The 14,978-nt window shown below is 35.4% G+C and overlaps 1 protein-coding gene across 5 annotated transcripts in view; it reads right to left on the bottom strand.

Annotated features, from left to right (window-relative positions):
- Positions 1–14,978, bottom strand: part of DPF3 (double PHD fingers 3) — a 330,115-nt gene that overhangs the window by 9,123 nt on the left and 306,014 nt on the right. For 3 of the 5 annotated variants that reach the window (XM_031952579.1, XM_031952578.1, XM_031952580.1), the window contains one exon: positions 9,846–9,905. The exons of the other annotated variants lie outside the window; for them this stretch is intronic. In XM_031952579.1, coding sequence (XP_031808439.1) covers positions 9,846–9,905 — 60 coding nt within the window. The remainder of the gene's footprint in view (positions 1–9,845; positions 9,906–14,978) is intronic. 5 annotated transcript variants of the gene reach the window in all.

The following is a 14,978-nucleotide window of genomic DNA, read 5'->3' as shown; positions in this document are numbered from 1 at the left end:
TTCTTTGTGACTACATGCACACGAAAGCCTTCTATCTCTACCTTTTTCCAGTCTTTCCAAACCCATTTTTATTGCTTCCATGACACTATCTATCCAAATCATCCAATCATTGCTTTTCCTTTTTGCCTTCAATCTTTCTCAACATCAGGAGCTTTTCCAATTACTCTTGTCTTCTCATTAGGTGGTCAAAGGAGTTTTTGACTTTCCAGTGAATAATCTGAGCTAATTTCTTTAAGTACTAACTGATTTGATCTCCTTGCTGTCTCTCAAAAGTCTTCTTTAGCACCAAAGTTTGAAAGAATTGATTCTGCAGCACTCAGTTTTCCTTATACTCCAACTTTCATAACTACACACTGCTACTGGAAAAACCACAGCTCTGATGATGTGAACTTTTGTTGTCAAGATGTTGTCTCTGCTTTTTAGTATGCTGTCTAGATTTTTATAGCTTTCCTTTCAAAAATAAATAAATGTCTTTAAATTTCATGACTACAGTTGCCATCTGCAATGATCTTTGAGCCCAAGAATATAAAGTTTCCATTTTCCATTTTCCACTGTTTCCATTTCTTTTCCTTCCATTTGCCAGGAAGTGACAGGGCCAGTTGCCAAGATCTTCATTTTTTAATGTTAAGCTTTAACACTGTCCTCTTTTCATCCTCATTAAGAGGCTTCTTAATTCCCCTTCTCTTTCTGCCATTAGAGTAGTATCATCTGCATGTCTAAGATTGTTGATATTTCTCCCAGCAACCTTAATTCTGGCTTTTGATTTATCCAGACTGCCATTTCATATGATGTACTCTGAATGTAAATTAAGTAAATATACAGCTTTTTTGTACTCCTTTTCCAACCATAAACCAATCAGTTGTCCGTATTTGGTTCTAACTGTTGCTTCTTGAGCTGCATACAGGTTCCTCAAGAGACAAGATGATCTGGTATTCCCATTGTTTTTTAGTACTTGCCACATTTTTGTTGTAATCTATATAGTCAGAGGCTTCAGTTTAATCAATGAAGCAGAAGCAGAATTTTTTCTGGAATTCCCTTTTTTTCTGTATGATCCAGCAAGTATTGGCAACTTGATCCCTAGTTCCTCTGCCTTTTCAAAAACCAGTCTACTCTTTTAGTAATTTTTGGTTCATATATTGCTGAAGTCCAGCTTACAGAATCCTAAGCATGACCATATTGGTATGTGAAATGAGAAAAAATCTTCCTTACTGGATCTCTATAAGTAACACTTTCCTTCTTTTCTCAGCTATTTGTAAAGTCTCATCAAACAGTCAATATATAGTACCAAAACTAGACTGTTGTTTTGTTGTTGTCATTGAAATGTATATGTGTAGAGAGATAGATAAATGCACAGATAGATATAGATATATAATAAAGGCAAAATACAAGACATGTGAGTAAAGATTAACAACCTTGAGTCTATTTTTTCTCTTGTTCTGGCTCAAATTCATTTGCATATCAAGCATGAAATGATGTAAGAAATTTCTAACCCCTGGTCATAGCTGTCTGAAACAAATAACTGTCTTAGTCCCAGTCATAGAACTGCAAAAGGCAATACTTAATTCTATTCTATAAATTCACTGCTTCACATTGTGGTGACTCATAATCTCTAGATATGTCTAAAAAACCGTCAGCCAACCTTTATCAGGGAGAGGCTTTACAATCACTACATTTTATCATAAAGAAGCTGAGATGACCTATAAATGATATTGAAGCAATAGATTCTAGAAGTTGAAAATGGGAAATAATGCCCAGCTGTGACCACAAGACCAATCAAATGATATACTCAGAACAGAAAGGCAATATTTGGTAGAGAGAAGCAAGGACGTGACAACTGCTTCAAGCTTATAACACAATATTACTTAAAATGGAGCATGTCAAAATAAAGAAACAGAATGACATAAATAAAAGACATTTATAGCCCTACAACGCAAGAGTTGTCCCAACCCATTTATGCCATGATCATATTTATTTCCTATAAAACTGCTACCATGCATGACACCTGTGCATTCTCAGTAAGAGTAAATAATTATTTGTAAAAACATATGCTCCACAATAAACTGGAAAAACATTTTTACATCCAAAGGATCTGATAAAGGCCTCATTTCTAAAATACACAGAGAATTGAATCAAATTTATAATAATTCAAGCTGTTCTCCAGTTGATAAATAGTCAAAGGATATGAACAAACAATTTTCAGATGAAGAAATTGAAACTATTTGTAGTCACATGAAAAGATGCTCCAAGTTACTATTGATCAGAGAAATGCAAATTAAGACAACTCTGAGATACCACTTCACACCTGTCAGATTGGTTAAAATAACAGGAAAAGAAAATGACAAATGTTGGAGGGAATATGGGAAAACTGGGACACTGATACATTGTTGGTGGAACTGTGAACAGATCAGCCATTCTGGAAAACAATCTGGAACTATTCTCAAAAAGTTATCAAACTGTGCATACCCTTTGTGCAGCAGTGTTTCTACTGGGATTATATCCCAAAGAGATTATATCCCAAAGAAGGGAAAGAGACCTGTATGTGCAAAACTGTTTGTGGCAGCCCTCTTTGTAGTGGTCAGAAACTGGAAACTGAGTGGATGCCCATCAATTGGAGAATGGCTGAATAAGTTGTGGCATATGAATATTATGGAATATCATTATTCTGTAAGAAATGACCAGCAGGATGATTTCAGAAAGGCCTGGAGAGACTTACATGAACTGATGCTGAGTGAAATGAGCAGGACCAGTAGATCATTATACACAGCAACAAGAAGACTATGCGATGATCAATTCTGATATACAGGGCTCTCTTCAACAATGAGAGGATTCAAACCAGTTCCAGTTGTTCAGTGATGAAGAGAGCCATCTACACCCAGAGAGAGGACCGTGAGAACTGAGTGTGGAACACAATATAGCATTCTCACTCTCTCTGTTGTTATTTGCTTGCATTTTGTTTTCTTTCTCAGTTTTTCTTTTCCTTCCTTCTTAATCTGATTTTTCTTGTGCAGCAAGATAACTGTAGAAATATGTATACACATATTGGATCTAACATATATTTCAACATATTTAACATGGATTACCTGCCAGATAGGGGAGGGGATGGGGAGAAGAAGGGGAAAATTTGGGACAAAAGATTTTGCAAGGGTCAATGTTGGAAAAATTACCCATGTATATGTTTTGTAAATAAAAAAAATGCTCCAGGGGCAACTAGTTGATGCAGTGGATAGAGCACCAGCCCTGAAGTCAAGAGGACCTGAGTTCAAGTCTGGTTTCAGAAACTTAATACTTCCTAGCTTTGTGACCCTGGGCGAGTCACTTAACCCCAATTGCCTCAGCCAAAAAAAAAAATATGCTGCAGTTTTATGAGGGGAGGGATGGTCCATCCTATAGTTCTTAGCATGTGCTATTTAATTAAATGCCTTGCCTTTGGATGAATTTTGTTCTCTGACTAATAAAAACAATTAGACTGGCTTAGGTTCAAGAACTTTGGTTTTCAGTCATTAAGAAACATACAAGGTATTCTGAGCATAGAGTTGGCTTTTTTCTACTCATGTAAGGTAGAGGAAGGCAGATGGGGAACCAGAAAGTCTCAGTTATTAAACTCATAAATGTGACCTCTTAATGATAACGCTTGAATTTTCCATTTGTTATTAGATCTCTTTCATTTCTACATTTTACATGCCTATGGGTAAGCAGTGCTCTGTGATGGCTCCTATCATCTGCATGTGGCCAGATTAATTAATTCAGTTTGTTAGAATGGGTGCTAATGAAGATAAAGTTATAGATTCAAGCCCTACACTAACAAATTGACTTCACAGAGATAAACAACAATAAATGCCATTATTCTCAGTCATTTTGCTACAGGTTAATCCCCTAAATACAGTTACCTGCCTAGTAAATGCATGTTTTTAGTCACAAGAGTACAGGGAAAGTTAGTTTGAATGACTTAGTGAAAACCACCATTATTGAGAAAATGGTCCAAAACATTGCCAATTATCTCAGTATACGAAGTATATATAGACAGTCATTCTTAGTTACTTTTTAAATGATTGTTACTGTTCCCTTTCAAATAGTCTTTTTTAAAGCCTTTGTTCTTACCCATTTCTTCAAACTGATACATTGCCATGGACTCAAATTCCCAAAAGAACAATAGATTGAGAAAGAAGATACACAGCATTAAGGGGGGGAGAGAGAAAGGAAGAAGCAAGATGAAAAACCTATTAACACAAAAAGGTAAAGATATGTCCTAGGAAAGGATTATAGGTTTTAGGAGTGCCCCTCTTACCATCAGCATGGAGACCCAAAGAATGGAGAAATAGCAAACTAAAGAACTCTGAAGGTTCTGATTAGTGCTCTAGTCTATCATCATGATTGAATGTGTTATCAAGCTATAAAGTTTGCAAAGTTCTTCATGTTTATTGTCTTATTTGAGTTTCACAACAATTTAGTAAAGTAGACTAACAGGAATTGTTTTCCCAATAAAACAGATAAAGAAACAAAGGCTCAAAAAAATTAAATGATTTATACATGGTCACACAACTAGCAAAGCATTAGTAATAGAATTTGAATCCAGGTCTTCTTTAATTCAAATCTCACCCTTAGACTTCTATACAATGCTACTACTTGTGAAGACCGCGTATTTTAAAATCAGCCGGAGTCAGGAATTCAGGTTAGGGGAAAATCGTCAATCTTTATTCTCAGTGAAGAAAGATCGGAGGTGGAAGAGAATGGGCAATAGCAATGTGTGTAGCTGAGTCAAGAAGCTAGTTAGACCAGCAGCCACACGACCAGCAGCTAGGAGTATCGAACCCAGGCTCAATCTCTCCCAGCTTCTCTTCCTGTCTCCCTGTCTCCACCCACCAAAATCGTCATTTCCTATACAACACATCAGGACTTGCACAGAGAGTGGGCAGGGACCATTCTTTATTCAATCATGTATATTAATAGAGTATAGTCCAATTACTATTTAGCCTCACGTACTTGGGACCTCAGTGCATCAACTCAAACCTCAGCCCATTACAACTACTCACCATAATCCCACTTGAAACCAGATCCCAAAGGTACTGTGGGTTTTAAAAATGTCTCCACCGAGCCACAAATTTTTTTTAATTTATTATTTATTAATTTAATATTTTTATTAACTACTCAATGTGTAAAACAGACATACTTTTTATAGGGCATCTCATTAGTACAATGGACAGAATACAAGGCCCTACAATGGACAGAATACAATATTTAGTCACAAAAGCTTGAATTCACATCTGGCCTTACTAGCTGAGTTACTCTAGAGAAGTCACTTACCTTCAATCTGCCTCAGTTTCCTCATCTGTAAAAACAAATGGGGACAATAGCACCTACTTCCCAATGTTGTGGTTAACTTTAAAACAAGATATTATTTGCAAAGGTCTATGCAAACCTTAAAGAACTATTTTAATGTTAGCTATTTTTTAAGAAATATAATCTTGACTCCAAGCTTTCCATATATCAGAAAAATATCTATAAGAAGCAGACCTATGTAAGACCAACACAAACAATTAAGTACTCCATGTTTTTCCTCACTTTTTCAACATCAAAACCTACCAATGTGGTTCTTTTCCATTAAGATCTTGGAGAAAAAAACTTAAAAGCCAAACTCTGTCTGAATCTGGCTCTCAAAGTCCTGACTGCCTCTTCTGGTACTTTTGCCTGAGCATAAGTGATCAATTACCAATCAATCCTGAGATGAATGAGTTCAGGCTTAGAAGTGGACTTGTGAGTTTAAAGGTACCGAAGAAGTGTGGACCTGACCCATACAATATATTGTATATTGAATATATTTCTATTCTTTCTTTTTAGGGAAATAATTATACATGATTAAATCCTACGCTTTAAGCAAATATTCATGGGATGCTGATATCAGGGTAAGAGGTCAAATTAATCAAAGAGAATGAGAAAGGGGACTCTAACCCCTTTTATTAGAGGCTAGTCTCCCTTAGGACTGAATAAAATCCAGTACTCCAGAACCCTTATGCCCAGAAGAGGATTTTTTTAGTTGTTAAAGAAGCATGCTATTTTGCTCAAAAACACTTAAGTTTCTAGGATGCAAATGATAAAATCTTGGCCTTAAATATTGCTATTTTGTGTAGGACAGAAGGATTCTTGTCTTCTTATCACAATTAAGGGCATTTCTGTGTAGAATATCCTGAAAAATTATTCCCCATTCCCTATTTGTAACAAAGGATAAACTTCTCTCAGTTTATTATGAGGTCAGCATAAGTCATCAATGTTTCTATCTATTCATAGTACTCTACAATCTGGTGCTATTTGTCATTATTCACTGACTATCTATAATCAGGGTCCCACAGAGTACTAAATCTGTAAAAAGAAACAGATATATGAGCAGAAACACCATCCAGACAGCAAATGATAAACGGATTCAACCACTATAATATGATTCCCTCTGGCCTTCGCTTCCTTGGTGCTTCTGCTTTGCCTCTAGGAATAGAAAAACTTACCTGAGCTAGGCGGAAGACAAAAGCTTCTGGAATCACATTATAGAGGGTTAATCCATTTATCAGTTGCTATTTGAATTGTTTAACCATTTTCTAAGTCATTGATTTTCATCTTCATGGAGGCAGACAATTCTCTGCAAGAATAAGAAAAATCATTTGCTATTTGGAACTCAAGTCTTCCTGCCTCCGATCTCTCTCCCTTGAGCCACTTAGCCACATTCAAGAAATTTCTGCATATGACATTACTTTGCAAATAATTTCTAGAAATCATTACACATACAAAATTTTATTCCATATTCTCTGATGAATCACTTAAGTCACTTAATGCTGTTTACCTCAGTTTCCTTATCTGTAAAATGAGCTAGAGAAGGAAATGGCAAACTAATCTCTCTGCCAAAAAATCCTCAAATGGGGTCACAGAGAGTAGGATACTACTGAAATGACTCAACAACAATTCTGTGAGGTAGGTAATGTTATCATGGTCATTTTAAAGAGGAGGTATACTGAGACAAAGAGATTACATATGACTTTCCCCAGATCTCAGGCAGAATTCAAATTCAGATTTTCCTAAATTCCAAGGCCAGCACTCTATCCACTGTACCACACTGTTGCTCTGTGTTTATTAATTGGTGATTATAGGAATTCCCCACCTAAAAATTCTGCCCCTAATGCAATCACCTACTATATGCTGTTCTCTTTAATAATTTAAGCTCTGATGGCTTTTTCAAAAAATTCAGAAATTTCCAGGAACTAGAATCAAAAATTTTGTGAGTTAATTATACACTATAGGTAAATTGGCATATTGTGAACTTACTTCTTTTTAGAGGAAATTAAGTCCTAACTTATAGCATACAAAGACAAGGGAGGGCAAGGACTGAAAATGGTAACTCAATGGCAGTATACACCATGCTAGATTTGATATTTGCGTTCATGAGTTGTGGAGCTACAAGGTCATTGTTGATAAAAAGAAAAAAGAACCTTGAGAGTTTGGGAATTCATCTGAAGAGAAAACCCTAAGGGACATACATTATCATTATCATTACCATTCTCAATCTCATTATTATTACTTTAGGAAAAGACAACAGGAACCAGAAAAAAATACCACTCACAAGAAATACAAATAAACCAAACGAGAAAAAAGAAAGAAGGAAAATGTCCCAAATGTTATACAATAGAAAAACAGATCTATGTCTCATTTTAGTTTGTATGTTATTTCCCCCACTAGATTGCAAGTTCTTTGAGTACAGGCACCCAGTCTAATTTATCTTTCTATTCCCTCTCGGTCCCTAGCACATAAGCTTGCATATAGGAAGTATATCTGGCATGTCATTTTGAAAATTATTTCAGTTTTTACTCTCTCCAAAAAATCAGTGTAAAATACCATTGCAGAAATAATCTCAAGTCTGAGTTCATAAAGCTATTCAATAGTCAATCACTAGGCAGGATATCCTGATTCTCTTTCTCTAAACTGGACACTGTCAGTTCGGAAGTAGTGGGAGGGACACCATGTTGCTTCAATCCCTGTGGGTCCTGCTACATATGTCCAGAGCCAGAATCTAATACAGGCAGAATTGAGCCTTCACAAACTCCCAGCCTAGGGAAATAGTCTTAGATTCAAAGATTGGTTACTTCCTTTCGACGAATACAAATACTAACATGCATCCTAAGCAACCAGCAGAAGCCAGGACCTCCCACCATCCCTCTGCCCCTATATCCTAAAACTATTCCCTGACTGGCTATGTGTCTGACATCAAACTATAGCTTTGGTTCAAAGATTGTCTTTCACCTGGCACACTTATTTAGGGTCTGTGGCCCTTGGAGGCAGCTGCCGGTACCTAGAGAAGACGTGCCTCCATTCGTCCCTCTCATTTGTTTCCCCCGCTGCTGACAGCTCTCATCCCTCCACAGGTCTGACATGTTTCTATGGCAACCAGAATCCTGGGCTCTGGCTACCTCTGGTCTTGCCACCTGTTATTACTTCATCTCTCAAGTGTAAAGAATTCCAGCCTGCTGCCACTTTGCTGTGCAAAGCACATCTAGGGAAGCCGAGAAACAACAAAAGGAGAAGAGGAAAAGGAAGGGAAGGAACCCATCTTCCCAAAAGGAGAGAGAATCTCATACCATGCTACTATATGATGAGCCCACTGGGGCTAAGGGTGAATATGGCTTCTCGTAACACAAATGAGACAGAGCCAGCTGGAGACCATACCCACCTCCTGCTATCTTCTACCCAGCATTTAATGAGAGAAGTGGGAGGGTTAGAAGGGAAAAGGGTGGTATGGGGGAGGAGAGCAGGCAGCTGCAGAGATTAGTGCAAGATAGATATGGAGCAGAGCAGAGAGAGGGTTAAAAGTGGTACAATAAAGACTATAGGGACAGCTGAATCAGAAGGCAAGTTGAGCATCAAAGCCTGGGATAAATGGCTTTTATTCTTATACTCTGGCACTTCCTGGTCTTTATATGTTTACTCATATAAATTATCCCCAGGTTTAATGCTTCTTTAGCAAATGACAAAAAAATAAACTCAGTAGTTCCTAAGAATAAAAATGTTGGACTTCCATTTAGGTATATAAGCTGGGGCTCTAGTTTTCAAAAGGAAGGCATGCACAGAGGCCAGTAACATAGATGAGGAGAATATGTTTCAGCCACATCAACTTTATGATATCAGATTTCTTGAGGATAAAAATCATCTCTTTCACAACTTCTATTCTGTAACCATAGAATAACATAATAACAAAATAAATAACACGAAAATACCTTTTGGATACTAAAACATGAATTGATCACAATGATTAAAGGGCCAGAAAATGGTCTCTTTAAAAGATGATTAAAGGCCCCGAGATTAGGAAGTCCAAGCAAAAGTGTCAAACTTGTGGCCTTGGACAGGCATCCTGCAAAACTGAACCAGATAAAAATGTAATTTGGAAATGTTTAGCAAAATAAATAAAAATAAAATACAACGTGGATCATATTAATTTGTGGGGCTCATAGGAATCAATTTGTATTTGACTTTGACATTAGTAGTTTAGAGAAAGCTGAGAAACAATTTAATTCGATAATAATTCATATTTAATCATGGTTTTTAAGCACAAGAATAAGATTAGAGGGGTAGCTAAACAACAGAGGACCTAAGTTCAAATCCAACCTCAAACACTTAACACTTACTAACTGTGTGATCCTGGGCAAGTCACTTAACCCCAATTGTCTCTGGGTTAAGAAAAAAAGAAAGAATAGGATGAGAGAATGGTGGACGTTCACTATGGACAAAATAAAAGACAATAGACTTAGATAGAAGTGCGATACAGTGAAAAGAGTACAAGTGTTGGAGTCAAAGGAATTGGATCCAAATCTTACCTCTATCACTTGCTACTTCAGTCACCTTTACTTCTCTGGACTTCATCTGAGTTTCTGCATCTGTAAAATGAGGGAATTGGACTAGATGGCCTCTAAAGTCCTTTCTACCTCAATATATATAATATAATAATGAGTGTTAACATGTAGGCAATTAGCTAAAGCAATGGATACTGGATTTGGAATCAGAAAGAACTAAGTTCAAATGCTCCCTAAGCTTTTTTACTATAGGTAAGTCATTTCTAATCACTCTTAACCTCAGGGTTTTCAGCTATAAAAATGAAAATGACAGTAGCACCTACCTGATAGGTGCTGATATTCCCAACAATTATAATTATATAATTAGGAAGACTAAATAAAATAAAAATACATGAAGCATTTTATAAATATTAGCTATCATTACTTATATTTATGTAACATTTAAACTTTTAAAAGCACTTTGCATCAATTTGGCCCATTTGATTTTCACAACAGCCCCTTAAGTAATGTAAAGTGCTATTATTATCTTACAGATAATATACATCTTACAGATAAAATAAAGTTGAGAAGCTAAGCAATTTACCCAGAATCACACAGTTAGTAAGTATCCAAGGCAAGATTCAAAGTTAGGTCTTCCTAATTAAATCCAGTGCTTTATCTGTTGCACCATCTAACTGCTATAATTTGTGGTTCAGTCATTTTTTTCAGTCATGTCCAACACTTCATGATCCCATTTGGAGTTTTCTTGGCAGAGATACTGAAGTGGTTTACCATTTCCTTCTCCAGCTCATTTTATAGATGAAGAAACTGAGGCAAAAAGGATTAAGAAATAATCCCAGGATCACACAGTTAGGAAGGGTCTGAGGCTGGATTTGAACTCAGAAACCTCAGGTCTTAGAAACTCAAGATATAGAGCACAGTGCTCTATATCCACTAGCCAGGTTGGTTCTAGATAAAAGTCCTTATCATAATGTGATTCATAGAGAATCCATATCTATATCCACATCATAAATAAATCATGAGATCACACAATTAGGACAGAAAGATTAGATCTTTGGGGTTGTCTAATTCAATCTCATATTACAGATAAAGAAACTGAGGCCCAGAAAGGTGAAGTCATTTATACATAATATGTGACAGGGACAGAAATTCTAGGACCCGCTTCCTGCAGTACTGTGTCAAAGATGTCTGACATTAGAGGGGGGTGGTTGAAATGATGGATAGAATATGCTGACTATTCAAAATAACAGTTAGGAGGGAATTTAGAGTGCATCTAGAGCAACCCCCTCATTTTACAGAAGAGTAAGTGGTTTACATTTATACAGTCCATTGCCCCTTATTGGAATACTTCCCCATTCTCCTCTTCATCTGTCAAATTCTTGCTTTCCTTTAAGGTCTAATCCAGATAATTTCACTTTTGCAAAACTTTCCCTCATTCCCTTCTCTCAAAATAACCTGTCTCTCTGTGTCTCTGTCTCTGTCTCTCTTTCATTCTCCCTCCCTTCTTCTTTCCCTCCCTCATGTAATGTATGTGTATCTCTGTGTGTGTATGTCTCTCCAGTTTTCCCATTTTACCCTATCTAGCACCTTCTTTCACCCCAAATCACACTTCTTTTAACAATACCCATATATACATTTCTCATATCCCTCCCTTTATCTTCCCCTCCATCAAGTAGAGAGTGAACTTCAAGTCAGAATCTCTTCCATTTTTTTTCTTCTTTATATCTCTAGGACCTATCACAATGCTTTGCACGTGACAAACACTAAATACCTGTTGAATTGATTTGCCCATGATCATACAGCTAGTAAATAGCAGATTCAGGTGAGAAACACGTCTCCTTTTTTTGTCTTGATATTATTGTAATAATGTATAATATATGTGTATATATAATATACAATGTATAACAAATAATATAATATATAATGTAACATAAATAATATGATATATAACAAATTTGGGGGAATGTGGAAATTCTCTAAAGAAAAATACTTTGAAATCAGTTTGAACTTTCAAAAAAAAAGTCTAAAAAGATTAATTGGATAAATAGGAAATAATTTTTTCCAAATAATGATAATTTAGCTTTCTTCATTAATCTCAAGAAACTAAACTTCATCACTGACATTATTTTATGTATGATTGCTACCTCACATTTATTTGTATTTCATATAAAATATCTGTATGACTTTTCTGAAGTTAACAATAGTAATCCACAAAATTAACAATTTTTAACAATGGAATAATTAATACTTTGAACTCACATTTATTCTATAATTATAAGATGATTCATCATTTGCTTTTTAACAATAAAAATCAACTAAATAAAATTTTTGAAGTGATTTTTAGGTATTTCATTGTTGGTAAAAAGCAACTAAATTTGAATTCATTGAATATCTAAATTAATATTACATATATTTTACCTCTTTTATGAGAAAAATCTCAAACCTATATAATTTATAAATTGGAAAAACATGAATATATGATACCCTAATATCCAAAAAATAATTTCTGGATTCTCTCACCCATGATGCCATCTGGCTTTCATTTCTATCATGTAATTAAAATGTATGTTATTATTATTATCATTATTATTATCATTGGTATCAGTCTCTTAAAGAAAAAGAGTGATACAATGGAAAAAAGAGCCGATTGTAGCATCAACATACTTGGGTTCAAATCTCATCTCGAATCTGTGTAGTTTTAGGTGAATCATTTAAATTCTGTAGGTCTTGGTTTGTCATTTGCAAATTGAGGAAATTAGACTAGATGATCTCTAAAGTCTCTTGAATTTCTAAATGTAGGTAGGATCCTATGAAAAGTTGTTTGCAAACCAAAAAAAAAAAAAAAACACTCTTTAATATTTGATATAGTTTGTGTATCTCAAACTTCTGTCTAAAGACAGAAGGATAAAGTAGATGACCTCTTAAAATCCTTTTAAGTCCTATTTGTTCTGTGATATTTATAATAATATTAAAGAATTGATAATAGTTGTTCAATATCTAAGCTTTTGAAAGCCAAAAGTAATTTAACTTTCAAATTATGTATCTTCCAGTGTATGAAAGTTTTGGTATTGGTTTGGAGGAGAAGAAATCTGCCGAGCTAAGACCCATTGTGGGAGAATATGGTAAACTATGTCTAGAAAAGCGAGTTGTGTTCCAACTTTTCCTACACTCTCTAATTAGGTGTGCATTCAGTTTTTAGGATTCAGTAGTTACTGTCCACAAGTGGAGTGCTGAAATGATAAGGGGAATGATTGTTGTCTTGGGAACAGAATTGAGATGACAGTAAGCGTCTAGGGACAGGTACTGCATCTACCTTCCCTCCTGAATGTTTACCTTTGACTGTTTTCCAGTAAGTCACATATAGGGCCATGAGAATTGTCATGCAAGTTCAGATTTATGGTCCATTCAATTCAATAAGCATTATTAAATACCTGCTATATGTTATTTTACTTTTTACTTATTATATTACCACTGAATTATATAACATAATAAATATATTACTATATAATACTAAATATTACTATTTAGGTACTAGGCAAAAATTGAAATGGATTACCCCCTCTTCAAAAAGTACATGTTATACTGGGAAAAAAACAACACATAAGTGGATAAGTACATACAAAATCCTTTCAACCTAGGATTCCATTTCTGACCAAATGACATACCAAGGAAAGGCATAGATATCTGTCTTGAAGACAAATAAATATTCATTCTAGATCCATCCATTTACCGAATACTTTCAGAATTCTTATTTCCTCACCTGTACTTTTGTAATGACCTCCTAATTAATCTTTCTGCCTTACCTGTCTCTCCATTCTAATCTATCTTCTAAAAAGCTACTAATCGGATTTTTTTGTAAAGTAGAGATCTGACCATGTCACTCCCTTACTCAATAAATGCCAATGGCTCCCTAATGCCCTTAGGATTTTTTTAAAATCTTTTTTATTCGGCTTTTAATACCTTTCACTACCTGGCATCAATTTGCCTTTCTAGTGTTATTATAACTTATTCCTCTTCCTCCATGGCAATCTAGCCACATTAGTTTTCTTGCTGCTCTTCAAAGGATACTATATTTTTCCTCTCCACTTCCACTGTCCTCTATGCCTGAATCACATTCCTTTGCAATCTCTGCCCATAGAATCCTTTATTCAGTTCAAGCACCACCTTTGACAAATGAATGTACATATGAAGTAAGAAAGAATACAGAATTGAGAAAAACTCTGAGATTGTAAACCTAGAAGACTGGAAAGGTGATGGTGCCTTCAAGAGAAAATTTTTTGGAAGTTCAAAAGAGGAGAAGGTTTCAGAGGAAAAATAATGAGATCTATTTTAGACATGATGAACTAGAGATCACTATAGTCTTTTCAATTTGAAATGTCCACAGGCAGTTAGTGATGTAGGACTTGAGCTCAGGTTGTAAAGAATTTGAAATTAACTGCACAGGGGAAACTAGGTGGCAAAGTACATACAGCACCAGCTCTAGAATCAAAAGGACCTGAATTCAAATCTGGCATCGGGTACTTATTAGCTGTGTGACTCTAGGCAAGTCACTTAACCCTGATTAACTTTCCCCCCTCCAAAAAAGAAAAAAAAAACTAATTGTATATAAATTATAATTGAACTTATGGGAGCTGAAGAGATCAGGTCATTAAGTGAAGATAAAAGATGAAAAGAGGGTCTAGAATAGAAATAGGGTATATACTTATAGTTGGGGAATATGATAGGGATATAATGAACACCAAAGGAGACTGGAAAAAAGTCACATAGGAATGTCAGGTTAGAATGGTGTCACAAAAATAAACAATAAAGGTATTACCCTGAAGGAGAGGATAGATCATTCAAAGGATATAGAGAGAGCAAGATGGATGAGAACTGAAAAGGGATTAATAATTTTAGCAATTAAAGTCATTGTTAATTTGGGGAAGAGCAATTACAATTGATTGATGAGATCAGAAATCAGATTGCAGAATTAGAAGTCAGTGAGAGAGGAGGAAATAGAAACAATGAGGATAGACAATTTATTCTGGGAGTTTAACTGAATGAGGGAGAGATATAGAATGATAATGTGATAATTCTATTGAAGATTTTTAACATATATAGTCTATAGGTAACAGAGAAGGAATTAATAGGGAGAAACTGAAGATTAGTGAGAAAATG

Source organism: Sarcophilus harrisii, chromosome 2 (assembly GCF_902635505.1).
Source record: "Sarcophilus harrisii chromosome 2, mSarHar1.11, whole genome shotgun sequence".
In the NCBI taxonomy this organism is placed as follows: domain Eukaryota; kingdom Metazoa; phylum Chordata; class Mammalia; order Dasyuromorphia; family Dasyuridae; genus Sarcophilus; species Sarcophilus harrisii.
Note: the sequence above shows the minus strand (reverse complement) of the source record. Positions and strands in the feature narration are given on the sequence as shown.